Genomic DNA, 14145 nt, shown 5'->3' on the forward strand with positions numbered 1-14145 from the left:
TCCATTCCAAGCCAAGTTAGATTTTACTTGGCCTTGGAATGAGTAATGAGGAATAAACCAATAAAATCCCTGCTAGAATATAAGGAAAATAAATCACCTAAAACAATCAACAGAGAGATCTATTATCCAATACCAGCTATAGAAGTAATTGCAGAAAACTATAATACACTTATTAGACTGCAAGGACAATAATGTATCAAAAAAATGAACAGGAGGCCATTAATATAAAATTTATTGGGGTAAAAATACCATAGATTAAGATGAAACATGGAATAATGAGAAACTCCTATTAAGAAAAAGTAAAACTACAATTGCAGAATAGAAATTCACATTAGTAATATTAAAACGCACATGGAAAGCTCACTTTAAAGTAAGAAAAAAGGTAAGAAAAATTAAAATTATAAAAGAAAACATAGATATGGGACAGACAATGATAATTCAAATTAAAAATCATCAGTGTTCTCCTGGGTGGAGTGGGGGGAGAAATATGGAGAAGGGAGAGAATAGTAGTTACAATATTTAAGAAAATAATTGCATGCCAGTGTGCAATATTAATGCCATATTAAATGTTAACTACAGTACTATATAAAACTGTCCACACAACTTTCTACACACTAAAAATATAAAAGTATAGCAAAGACAAGAAGAAAATGATAAAGGAAATATAAAAAGTAGAAAGCATAAAAAAGATAAAATTACAGTAGAAAAAAATGATATATAAACAGTTATGTAGCTTTATAAAGCCTGAATAATAAAAGCAAGGAATCTTAACTTTCATAGAAAAAAAAATAAAACTTAGCTACGAATATTTGAAAGAAGCACACACAGGATATTTTCAATAGAGATGTGAGTATATTCTACTCAAAATAAAGTGAAAGGAAAGTATGTTAATACACTGAATTTCAAACAATGACTCCAATTTAACATCTTTTCCTGAATCCATTCCATTTGTGTGTTTTTTCCCCGTCATAGGTAGCGTGGCTTCCTCCACTTGCAGTCATATTTTATATCTTGATTGATATGATTGTTATATAACATATAAAATATGGTGAACATATTTTTACAAACTCATCAAAGTGTACATTTAAATAATACACTTTATGGTGTATAAAATTAAGTTTAATAAAGTTAAGTTTAAAAACTTGAAGCATAGCAAAAAGTCTAATATTTTTGCAAAATAAAAAAATGCAAAGCTTAACAAATCATTTTTACAAGCTAGATTAACTCTAATATCAAACATAACAAATATAGGACTCAAAAAAATAATATAAACAAAGCCACTTTACAATTGAGTTGGAGCTGCCATCCCAGAGAAATTGTATTGCATTGCAGGTCTTACTCCTTAAACATTGTATCTCAAACAACTGTTTGCAAAGATAACAAGAAAACAGATATTATTACTACTGTATTAAAAATTAAAATCATACTTTAGAATTAATTTAGTTCATTAGCATCTATATAAATGACTTTCTTCTATTGAAGTCATTGTTCCCCTTCCTTTCTCATCAATATCCCTTGTCTTCACCTTCTAATCAGAATATTACTTGGGTTTCTGCCTGAATCAGTGCTTCCCACTGAGCCATTCTTTTCAATCTCAAATAAATGTCATTGCCTCTCACATTGGCCTATTATTTTTAGGTTAACAGGACAAATACTCACACAGACACACACATAGGACAAATACACACATACACACAGCTACATGAGCTATACACCATTCCAACTCATGCAGCAATCTAAAAGAAAAATTCCCAAGTAATATGCTGACAAACATACAGAGCAGTTCATAGTACAATCCATAGCATAAGACTATGACAAGAATAACTTTAATTAGTACTATCTATAGATATAAAAGGCTAATATGCAAAGTGTCCCCTGGGAAGTTCGACTGGGAGACTGGGAGTTTGATCGCTCGATATGACGTGTGCTGACCACCATGGGGTGGCGCGGAATGAAGAAAGGCCCCAGCCGGCAGCCGGAAGGCCCTGATTGGCCCTGATCGCCAGCCAGGTCTAGGGACCTTACCCATGCATGAAATTCATGCACCAGGCCTCTAGTTCTAAATAAAATAAAATATAAGTATTTTTAGTAAAATGATAAAATGCTATTTACTTAATGCCAACAGTGATTATTATATTAATGACTAAACACTAGTGACATATTTCCATTAAAATTTAAAAAGCATAAAAACATCTGCTATCACACTAAGGAATTTTTTTAGCATTCTAATTTGGCAAAAAGAAAAAGAAATACGATGTAATCATTGAATGCAGACATTATTCTTTATTTTTTTTGCATGTAATATACCAAAAATGTGGAAATAGCAATGAAAGAAATAATCCAATAGGAAATTTTAGCATCTATACTAACAATAGAGGAATATGCAAATTGTCCAGGATGCCATCATGTAATGACTGTTCAGCAGGCTTTGTCCCTGCCCCCTGCTCAGGCAGCTACAAGGCCCAGAGTAGGTAGAATAGGATATGATAGGAGGGGATAAGAAAGGAGAGGGAGAGGAAGGCAGGCCTGCATGTAGACAGGCCAAGAAGAGAAACAGAAATACAGAAAGGGAACAAGAAAAAGACACAGGAATGGAAAAGGGAAGGAAATGCAGGGCTGCACGTGGGAGGGGGTGGTGACCATCGTGGGGAGGAGCAGCTACACCCGGCGAGGGGCGGGGTGCAGGTGGCATGGGGCAGAGAGCCCTGCCCAGATGCGGGAGGAGGGCAGTGGCCCCCAGTGCATGCCATTGGTACCGAGGGGTGAACAGTCCGAGGCCTTCAGGGCAGAGGCGCTCCTGCTCCACAGCAGCAGTGCCCAGGCTGCGCGGGCCTCGGCCACCCTCACTGGACCGGGCACCCCACGCTGGGAGGGGAGGCTCAGCTTAGCTGGGGCGGAGTCAGACACTAAGGAGGTTACCCTGAGGGCTGGACCCCAAAGACACTGGCAAGGGTTAGATTGGTAGCATGTTAAGTGTACTTTGTTGACTAGAAGTTGGGGCATCCCGGGCAGGGAATGGGATGAGGATGGCGGTGGGGAGGTTGGGGAGGGGGGGGCAGCAAAGGCCCGCCTGGGGCTGTCCCTGGGCTGGGGGTAATGCCCCCCGAATGGAAGCTTTAATATCAAAGTGCGCTCAGGCGGGGCTGGAAGCAAGTCCCAGAGAGGAAAGGGGAAGGTTTAAAAGAGAAACCAGTGAACATGGCAGGGGGCAGAGGCGGGTAATAATAGAAAAGGAAAGAGAGAGGCAGGGTTCAGGCTCACAAGGGAAAGGCGAATCGGCGGGGGGAGTAATAAGGAGACAGACATGGGGAATGAAGGGAGAGAAGGGAGGAGGGAGGGAGGGAGGGAGGGAGAGGGGCCGTGGGAGGTTCAAAGGGAGGGAGGGAAAGAAAGCAGAAAAGTGAAGGATGCTAAAATGGGGTGAGGCCAGGAAAATAGTTAAATAAAAAGAAGAAACATAATGTGAGCATAAGGGGAGTTTAAAAGGAGGAGTTAGTAAGAAAATTAAGTACAGGGTGATTTTTTAAAAATGTAGTCGGACATCCCCTGAGGGGTTCCAGACGGTGAAAGGGTGCAGGATTGGCTGAGCACCCCTCCTGTGCATGAATTTCATGCACCGGGTTTATTTTACATATTTAAACATATAAATATGTAAAAATCAATAGTTTTGGCCTATGTTAGCAATAGCCAGTATAAAAATTGTAATTCAAAGAATTAAAAAATTCAAAACCACAAATGTATATTTTTATTACTATAAATATATTGTTCTCAGTTCTTCAGCTTTTCTTCTTGAAAACTTACCTACCATGTTAAGTGATTTTTTTTTTCCAATTAACCATAAATGCATGCTCTTCCTCCATCCCAAGTCAATCTAAATATCCAACCAGTCTAGATCCAGCACTGAACCACAGGAGGATGTAAAACCAAACAGGGCCATTCTGGATCTTTTTGGGAAGTTGACATAGATACTGGGAGATAGAGTGAACTAGTGACCTTCTTTCCAGATTTCAAGCTATAAAGAAACACATCCTGAAACTGTGGATGGCAATCTTTTTTTTTTTTTTTCAATATTTGGATCCAGTGGTATTTAATGGAAAACTTTTATGTGAGATAACAAATTCCTTTTTTGCCTAAGCTAATTTGAACCAGGTTCCTGGTGATTTGCAAGTTAAATTGGCCCTTTGATAAAAGGAGGAGAACAAGAAGGACTTGGGGGGGAGGAGAAGGAGGAGAAGAAGGAGGAAGGGGAGGAGGAGGAAGGGGAGGAGGAGGAGGAGAGAATGGATGAAGAGGAAAAGGATAAGAAAGATGAAAAGGAGGAAGAGGAAAAGAAGAAGAGAAGAGAAAAGAAGAAAAGTCCAGAGGGAAAAGGTAAATATACAGTATCCATAAAAGAAAACTATAAAGCTGAAAACTTTACACAGAAACATAAAATATTTGAATAAGCATGGACATATATCATGATCCAGAATGGAAGCATTAATAGCACAAATTCAATTCTAGTAAAATTAATTTATATGTGAAATTCAATTCTAAAATAATGTCTCGAGATGGCTGCAAAAGGGGGAAATGCCCAAGAAAAAAATGAATGATATTTTAAAAATCATTAAAGGACATGATTAATATTATATTAATATAATATAAATTAATGAAACAGAATGGGAACACCCAGCAATACACATATTATTCATGATAACGTTGGCAATTCAAAGTAGTAAAAGGTAATGAATTTTTAAATAAACAATGGCTAGGATAATTAATTTATTATTGTTATATTTAAATTTTCACGTAAAAGTAAAATTATATGAATTAGAAAAAGCATAGATTTAATATGGACATGATCTCATATTAAAGAATGTTTTAGCCCAAAAAATAAAGGGGGAAATTATAAAGCATGAGACCGATAGAATTCACAGCACATAAATTTAAAGTTTATGTAATAAACACTATACATTAGCCAAATGACAAAAAATAAATAAACTGGGGAAATAATTTTTTTTTTCTTTTCTCCCAGTGTACTTTTTGGCAGGTTACAATGTTCTGTGATGGATATACTGCTACAGTAGTTTTCAAAGTGAGGTTAGCAGGGGAAACACATCAAGATGCTTGTTAAACTTTTTTTAAATCTGTATTGTTGAAAGTATTACAGATGTCCCCTTTTTATCCCCTTTTTATCCCACACCTGCCCCATGCCCTACACCTTCACCACAGTATTATCAGTGTCCATGTGAAACTGAACATGTATACACGCATACAAGTTCTTTGGTGAATCTCTTCCCACCAACCTTCCCTCTGAAATATTTTCAATAAAAGGTAGGAAAGGAATTAATATATTTATGTATAAGACTAGAGGCCCGGTGCATGACAATTCATGCACTGGAGGGGGGCGGTCCCTCAGCCCGGCCTGCCCCCTCTTACCGTCTGGGAGCCCTCAGAGGTGGGAAGCGACCTGGTGATCTGGGGAAGACAACGCCCCATCACACCTCTGCTGCTGCCACTGTCGGCAACGCAAGCCTCGGCCGGCCCTGGTTACCTGAGCCTCGGGTGGCCCTGGGCAGCTGGGCAGCAACCATCTGAGGCTTGCCTGCGCCTCGGGCCGGTCCTGGGCAGCTGCGGGGCTGAGGGGACTGAGGGACTCTGGAGGCAGGCGCGTGGAGCGGCCGGGCCTGCCTAGGGGTGGGAGCGGCCTTACCACATGCCTGCCACCCCGGCGGGGCTGAGAGGACTGGACACCACCATCTTGTGGCTGTGGGCACTGCCATCTTTGAGGGTGTGACAGTCAATTAGCATATTCCCTCCTCATTGGCTGTGGGCACTGCCATCTTTGAGGGGGGCAGTCAATTAGCATATTCCCGCCTTATTGGCTGTGGGTGCAGCCATCTTTACAATGGTGTGAGGGTCAATTAGCATATCCTCTCTTTATTAGATAGGATACTTTGAATGAAAACAAATATCCCAAATGAACACAAAGTGAACGACATAATTTTACAAAATAAAATATTGCTCATAAACTAATTAAAAGGTACCTAACCTTAAAAGTCCAATAAAGTTTAATTAAACAACATTACCATGTCATTTTACCATTATATACATTGACCATCAACACCATGTATCACAAAATTTTTAATAGTGCACATTTAGAAATCAACTAAATATATGGCAATGAGAAACTAGAAAAATAAATTATGGTGTATCTATAGATAGGGACTATATGCAGCAATTAATAGTCCATATATACATAGTTATAATTTTATCAATAGTGTATGATATTTATATGGTACTAGAGGCTTGGTACACGACATTTGCACACTGCGGGGGGTGGGGGGGTGGGGAGGGTCCCCTCAGCCCGGCCTGTGCCCTTTCGCAGTCTGGGAGCCCTTGGGGGATGGGGAGTGGGCCTAAGCCGTCAGTTGGACATCCTTAGCGCCATAGTGGAGACGGGAGAGGCTCTCGCAACCACCACTGGGCTCGCCAGCCTTCAGCCAGGCTTCTGGCTGAGCGGCACTCCCCCTGTGGGAGCGCACTGACCACCAGGGGGCAGCTCCTGCATTGAGCATCTGCCCCCTGGTGGAAAATGAGCATCATAGCGACAGGTCATGCTGCCATTCAGTCGACTTGCATATTACCCTTTTATTATATAGGGTACTATATACACAGATACACATTGGTACACAAACACACATATTTACTGTAATGGGACTGGTAGGAAATAAAACAATTACTTTATTGTTATTTGTAATGATGGTGATATTAATGAAGATGTTTTATGTTTTTCTCTATTTTTGTTTTCTGTATTTTAATACTTTCTGAATGTTCTAGATCTAAATTATTTATTTTTTAGTTTTATAATGACAAAAATTGTTTACATAGACTTCAGGTAATTAAAAATGATAGTAACAAAAATAATATTATTAGTAAAAAAATAAAAACATCTAAAACAAAAAGAAAAGTATTGATTTTTTAAAATACTGTTTGAAAACTAAAAAAATTGAGAGTCTGGAAATTAGTCTGAGGAACTGTATTGTGATTAGAAACTCAGTAAGAGGGACCAAATATTGTATTTCATTGCCAAGTATGTAGGAAGATAATGACTCTGAAAAGGAAAATGGGGATGGGAGGCTTGCAACCTAGTTCAGTATCTGGTTAAAACTGCAGTCTTACTTCCCCGCTCTGACTGACGTGGACGGAGCTGCGGGGACCCTCAGGGGCCGCCACAGGAGGAGATATATACTAGTAGGTCAGAGCCTCCCCACGAGTTCAGCTCAGGCTTTGGATCTGGAATTCCTGGACTAGCAGATCTGTGAAATAAAGGTTAACTTTCCTCCCTCACAGTGCTGGCTGATCGTTCTCCCGTGCATTCTGCCGCAACAACTCTAGCAATATTTCAACACAGAGATACACTGAGAGAATTCTAAAAATCTTCTGAGGTTTTGGCAGTAAACTGTTAAAAATATAAAAGACATATGGTGATGTTAGGAACAATCATTCTAGGTCGTTCAGCTGTGTCCCTGAGATATTTTTCCATTATAGTAAGAATGACTGTGAAGAGGAGGACGAGGAGATCAAATGGACAGAGTTCCGATGTGTGGACAGTGTGCTGGACATAGGTAGCTATGACTCAAGAGTCTCTAGCTTTTCTCAAACATCTCTTATGACTTAACAATTTCTCTTTTTCTTCTCATCTCTGAGCCTTGGTTTCTTCAAATAACTCATGTTATTCTAACTTTCTTCGATTTCAAACCAAATCTTAGAGTTGGTAACCTTCAGAGACGTGTTAGCCTGTTTTGCAACTTTCAGCGTTGACCAAATCAATAACAGAGAGGCCTCAAAATTCAGCTCTAAAAAGCTACCAATCCTAACACATTCTGGAAAGATTTAACTCTTCTTCCTCAGTAGTCCTCTCAAACCCCACACTCATCTCAAAAGCCACATGAAAACCTCTTTCCTTCTCTGGCCTCATTTCTGAAAACAAAATGTATTTGCTAACAGCAGTAACAATCAATCAACAATAATAATGGTACATGATCATTAGCAATCATTCTATGTTAGGCACTGCACTGCTTTATGTTTGCTATCCTTTCCCTCATTTAATATATGAAGCAAGTGAAGTTTTATGAGGTTAAACAACCTGTCCAAGGTCACACAATTAGAAGCAAGGGGACATTTCTGGGTGTGATCTGAAAAGCATGGACATATGTATGGCACATGTCATTATGTAAACAGTTGAACAACATAAATGAGACTATCAGAAGTTGACTAGTTTAGTTGTTTATTCATGTGTAGTAAAAATGACAACATTTTGGGGCCAGCAGAATTCCAGGTACAAGCAATTGACTGACTGATGACACAAAGGCAGAGGTTTCTATGGCCATAAAGCCTGTTAAGGTGCAAAACTGTAGGTAGAACTTTAAAATCTCTGAAAGCTAGTGGCAGCACACAAAATTAGATGATGTAAAAATGTCTTTTTCTAGTTCTGAAGCAATCAAAGTGCATTTAGAATATATATAATATTTAATATGTCCTAAGAAATCAAGATATTCAATCAGTAACTAATTCAGCTGGGCAAAATGTTCGGAAAGCTGTTGAAAATGAAGCTGACTGTGCAAGCAAAATAAAATAAGTCTTTAGAGCAGGAATTCCTAAATATGGGTTTAAAAATGAGTGTAAAATGACTGGGAAAGCCATTGAAAATGTAGCTTCCTGGGGCCATCCCCAGAGTTTCTAGTTTGATAGCTACATCTGCATTTTTAATTGCATAATCCAGGAGATCCTAGTACAGGTGGTCCACAGGCCACAATGGTGAAGGCTTACACCTGAATATTGAGGGAATAACAGGGAACGTGGACACGGAAGAAAATATAGTGGGTTATTCTAACCTAATTTATACTGCTTTATAATTGACCAAATCACACATTTATGTTATCTCGTTGGAGCTTCACAAGACAGAAAAAGAGTACTATAATTTTACTTCCATTTACAAGTAAGAAAACTGAGGTTCAGAGGGGTTAAATAATTTGGCTTGGGATAACAAGCCACCAGTACTTCAATCCCATGTTCTTTCACATTTTCCAAATTTTCAAGAACTTTGGTACAGTAAATCAATGAATTTTTAAAATTAATGAATTAATGTTGTTTGTGGCATCTGATTCAAGTACATCAACTGAAATAACTAGTCACATCAAAAATATTTTTATACATTTTAGAGAAAAACAATAAAGAATTTGTTGATACAATGGGCTCAGAATTCCACAAGTTTTAAAAAGATTATTGCCCTACAAACAGCCTAGGAAGTAAGGTTCTACAAATTTCTAAACTCTTACCACCACTAAAAGTGTGGTTCCAATACCTTGTATTAGAATTCCAAAATCTTGGGTTCCACCTCCCACTAATAGATGAGAATCTGCATTTTAAATAAGATTCTAGATGTCCAATATCACATATTGTAAGTTCTACCATCTTAGAAAAATGACTCTATTTTTCTGAATTTCACTTTCTTCAACAGTGAAATGAGAATGAATTAATCTATTTTTAACATCTCTTCCAGCTTACTGAAACCCAAGAGTTGGCTAACTAGACCTGTGGGCCAAATGTGGATGGCAAGCTAAGAATGGTGCTTACATTTTCAGATAATTTAAAAAATTAAAATAATATTTTATAGCATAAAATTTATTAAAAATTAATTAAAAATTATAATAAATTCAAAAAAATTATAATAAATTCAAATTTCAGCATCCATAAATTTTTTTTTTAGAACCCAGCCACACTCATTTCTTTACAAATTGTCTATGGCTGTTTTCATACTATGATGGCAGAGTTGAATAGATGCAAGAGACTGAATGGCTCTCAAGGCCTAAAATATGTATGAATCAGAAACTATACTAAGAATATATATACATATGCATACAATTTGGATGTATATTCATACATATTTATATATAGTTTGTTCAGCTACCACTTCACTCCCCTTTTACTCTATTAAATAAATAAAATTAAAAAAAAAACATTTGACTAATCTGTTTTTTAAAATATTTTTCCTTTTTTTTAAAGGCAGACTGGATAAAAGAAGATGACGGAATTTGCCAAAGAACATATATGTGTAGTGCAATGCCCAAGACACAGACAACAGTGTGGTGAAGGCAGGGTGAAGGGGGGAAAATGGTGGACATCTGTAATAGTGTCAACAATAAAAAGAAAAAGAAAATGCGAGGAAGCATAAGAGTTTCCATCGGTTAAGAATGATTTTGAGAATCACTGAAATCTTTAATTTCCTTATTTTCTATTTACTGTTAATAACTGAAAGGTCTACTATTCTATTTTAGTCAATAGTCTTAGAGTTCCAATGTGTGGACAGTGTGCTGGACATTAGTAATTATATCTGAACTTTTCCAATTGAAAATATAGGCAACTGCTTAGCCAGTAACAAAAACAATAATAATCTCAGAAAGTCAACCATATAAATTTGGTGTACAAACTGTGATATTACAATGATATAAATCTTGATATGACACAAAGCTTCGGAGCCTAAGACTTCATATTTCTCTGACTTTCAAGTAAAGGTGCTACTATTATACATTACAGAAACATGAAATACTATCAAGAAACTTCCAAATGAGTAAAATATAAATGATAAACTATATATGAGTACCACTTAAGTCCTGTATTTGAATTTTGGAAGTGTAGACGAGTGATTCAGATGTGATTCTGTGGTATTCAGATTGCTTGAGCTAAACACAACCAAGATGCTATAGGCTTAATGGAAACTTCTGCCCCCTCCCCTTAACTATCTAGAGAAATTCTAATTAGGGGCCTTGCCCATAATAAGAGATTATCTAGAGATATCCTTTTTTTTTTTTTAATCTATCTTCCAATTGCTAAACAGCTGCTCTTATCAACCTGTAAATGGCTTCCCTCCCTCTGAAGCCCAAGGTGCCTTACCTCATCCTTAGCTTAGAATGTCATATATACTGCTTTCCCTTTTGGTCTTTGAATCTCTCATATGTGCAAGGAAGGTTCCCATGCATATGCATGTATTAAATTTGGCTTGTTCTCTTGTTTATCTGTCTCATGCCTATGTCATTAGCAGACCAGCTGAAAGAACTTTGAGGGTAGAGGAAAGTTTCCTCCTCCCCCACAGAATATAAAAAGCAACCATTTCCAAAATTTATAATTAGCTGAAATATCTATTGGAAGAGAAACAAAAAATAACTTGAACTTTTAGGTTATATTTTTAAGGAGATTCAAGTATGAAGTAAAGAATTTTAAAGAAATCAAACAAAGAAAAAAAATCTGCTTTTGTAAAATCCCAACAAAAAACTATTCATCATGAATTTTAAATTTGTTACTTTTCTTATTATCATAAAGTGGAACAAGTAGTTCTAACTTTATTGCCATGAAGTAATAAGTGATATTATTAAAAATAGTAAACTCTATTGCCATAAACTAGTATACCAGGAGAAGAAAGTTTTGTTTTATTACCACAGATCAGTTTTGGTTTTACTTTAGCATAATAGGATACATGTTTTTTAAAAAGGAAAATTGTAGTATATTTACTTTGTTTGCTTTGCAATTGACAATATACCTATGTAAAAATTTAATTATTCTAATTTCTCTTGAACATTTCTATTTGTTCTCTATTTATGTCTTTTTGTAAAAGGTTTTCTAGTTACTATTACCTGGAAAGGAAAAACAAAATATATATTTTACCAAGACACACATTATACATATATATGTGTGAGTATATATATATATATATATATATATATATATATACACATATATGTACATATATATATGTATACATATATATTTATACACAAATGTTCTTCATAGTAATCTGTTTGATATCATTTGTATCCATAATCATAGTATATTTTTCATATCATGTCCACAGTCTATATCCCACAATACAGACCATACTGATTATTTTATACACAATTTTTAAAGATAATACAAATTATCAAGTTCTTACCAGATCTTGCCCAGCACATCAAACAGAGAATTATGTACACTTTCATTTGGAATCTGATAAAAGAAGCACTTAGATTCACCAAAAAAGAAATTGTGATAGTCAGTGAGGTTTCTCTTTGGTAGGACTGTTACAGTCTAGTAGGTTTTAATGTAAAAGATCCCTGACCTTTGCTCCACCCTGTTTGTTGAAAAGGTGAGGTAGATTGTTTCTACCCAATTAGCTTGTGGTTGTGAGAAAGACTTTTAAGTCAAAGACTTTGTAATAAGTCACAAACATTCAACTATACACATTGGATTTAAGGGAAAGAAAAACCTAATTATATCTTTCTTTATTCCTCTTAACCTCAGGATTTCAGAAGTGGTTAGGAAGAACATATCTGTTGAAAACCTAGAGCAAATGTGATGTTAACAAATGCTAGAAATGGAAAGAGCCAGAAAAAGTTGTGGTTTTATGTTAATTTTGATTATAAACTAAGTTGTCTTTATACACCATAAAATCAATAATGAAATTCATATCCATAAAATTGTCAAGTATAAAATATGGCTTTTTCATGCTTGTCATTATGTAACCCAAACTCAGTGGCTATTTTAAAAGTTAAAATGCTAGCCTGTCTCTCTAGATCTATAATTTGAAAATGTAAAATATTTTCTTTTTGCTTTCAGTATAGCAAACATATTTTAAAATTATTATAGTTTTTATTTTCACACATTTACTTAATTTTTCTCTTATTTTCCTTCCATCAATGGATTTCAGTAGGCAAGGAAAATAAAGAATTGTTCTAAATACATGCATTACAAGTTCAAAATTAAACTTGTTTTTTTGAAATTTAAGTCTATAAATTTCCAAAGATACTTTAAGAAAAGAAGTGTTTAAATTATATCATTGATCAATGTAAACCAGTCTGCAGTCTGGGGAGGTGTTTCATTGGATTCACAAACAGGATGGGTTATTCAATTAAAAATCAAGAAAAATATAACTGCTGATGAAGCCTCATCATTATTTTGTGAGACTTCATTTTTAAAAGGGTGTCACCATTAACATTTTTGTACTGTGGACATTATTACAGAGGTTCCCTATCCCCCGACCCCACTTTGTTCCTCTCCAGCCAGGCCTCGCCCACCCCTCCCTCTGGCTCTAACCACTTTGTTGTCTGTGTCCATTAACATTTGACTGAAGACCACCAAATAACCTAGGTCCTTTCATATTATTGAGCTGTAGCAACTGCACTTTCCTAACCAAGATATAAATAGACATCATTTCAAAATTTGGGAAGAAAAAATATATAATTGTCATACATGTTCAGAGAGATTTTTCTTAACCAGAGTATACTCAAATTAAAAGATACGTCTTTACTATTTAACATAAATTATCCTTTTGCTTTGTGCTTTTGATGTGACAGGGTAATATGAATCTTGCACATTATTTTTCAGATTACAATAAAACCTGAAGATACATCTTCCAGATAAGCAGTGCCTGAAGAGAGTTAATAAGGAAATATGTTGGTTTGGATAAGATTTATAAGGTAAATGAATTTTTAAAAATCAATAGGTGTAGTCATAATAGAAACTTGCAAGTATGTATTCATTTGGTCAACATATATTTATTATGCACTTACAACATGCTAATTTCCTTCACCCCTTTGTACCTTATTATAACAATGTTGATGACAGAGGAAAGAAAGAACAAATGCAGACAGGATTTATATTTGATATATCAATTGAAGGTGATTAGTAAAGTTGCAGGCACACTATTTTGTATTTAAGTCTGTCTCTCCCATTATGCGGTAAGTTCAGGAAGGCAGATCTTTATACTTACTTGTATTTCCCAAGGATTAAAGGCAGTGCCTGGCATAAAACAAGCTCTCAGAAAATACCTATTAAATGAAGTAATTATATTAGTCCATTCAACTTAAGAAATAGAACTTGAATTCCAAAAAGTAAACTTACTTATCTAAAATCATAAAATTAAGTAATGTCAGAGTTCAATTAGAAATCAGGGTTCCAAAGATGTGTCCCTTTTCATTTGAAGAGATTATTACTAGTTTTTATTGTTTTGGTCTACCAACCAAGCAAAAGCATGCCTCGTCAAATCAAAGTGAAATCTCTCCATGCCTACCTAAAGGCCAAATGGTATCCCGATTACTTAAATGATACTAACACAATGATTTCAGGTTTCTA

The 14145-nt window shown here is 36.0% G+C and overlaps 1 protein-coding gene across 1 annotated transcript in view; it reads right to left on the reverse strand.

The window, feature by feature from the left end:
• The window catches only part of LIPI (lipase I), a gene marked incomplete at both ends in the record, with an annotated part of 52147 nt that extends 40133 nt beyond the window's left edge, over positions 1-12014 (reverse strand). The window contains one exon of the mRNA XM_079763754.1: positions 11969-12014. Within this exon, the coding sequence (XP_079619880.1) occupies positions 11969-12014 (46 nt within the window). The remainder of the gene's footprint in view (positions 1-11968) is intronic.
• Between the last annotated feature and the right edge of the window lie 2131 nt (positions 12015-14145).

The sequence above is a fragment of the Cnephaeus nilssonii genome (genome assembly GCF_951640355.1).
Source record: "Cnephaeus nilssonii genome assembly, chromosome: 3".
Taxonomy (NCBI): Eukaryota; Metazoa; Chordata; class Mammalia; order Chiroptera; family Vespertilionidae; genus Cnephaeus; species Cnephaeus nilssonii.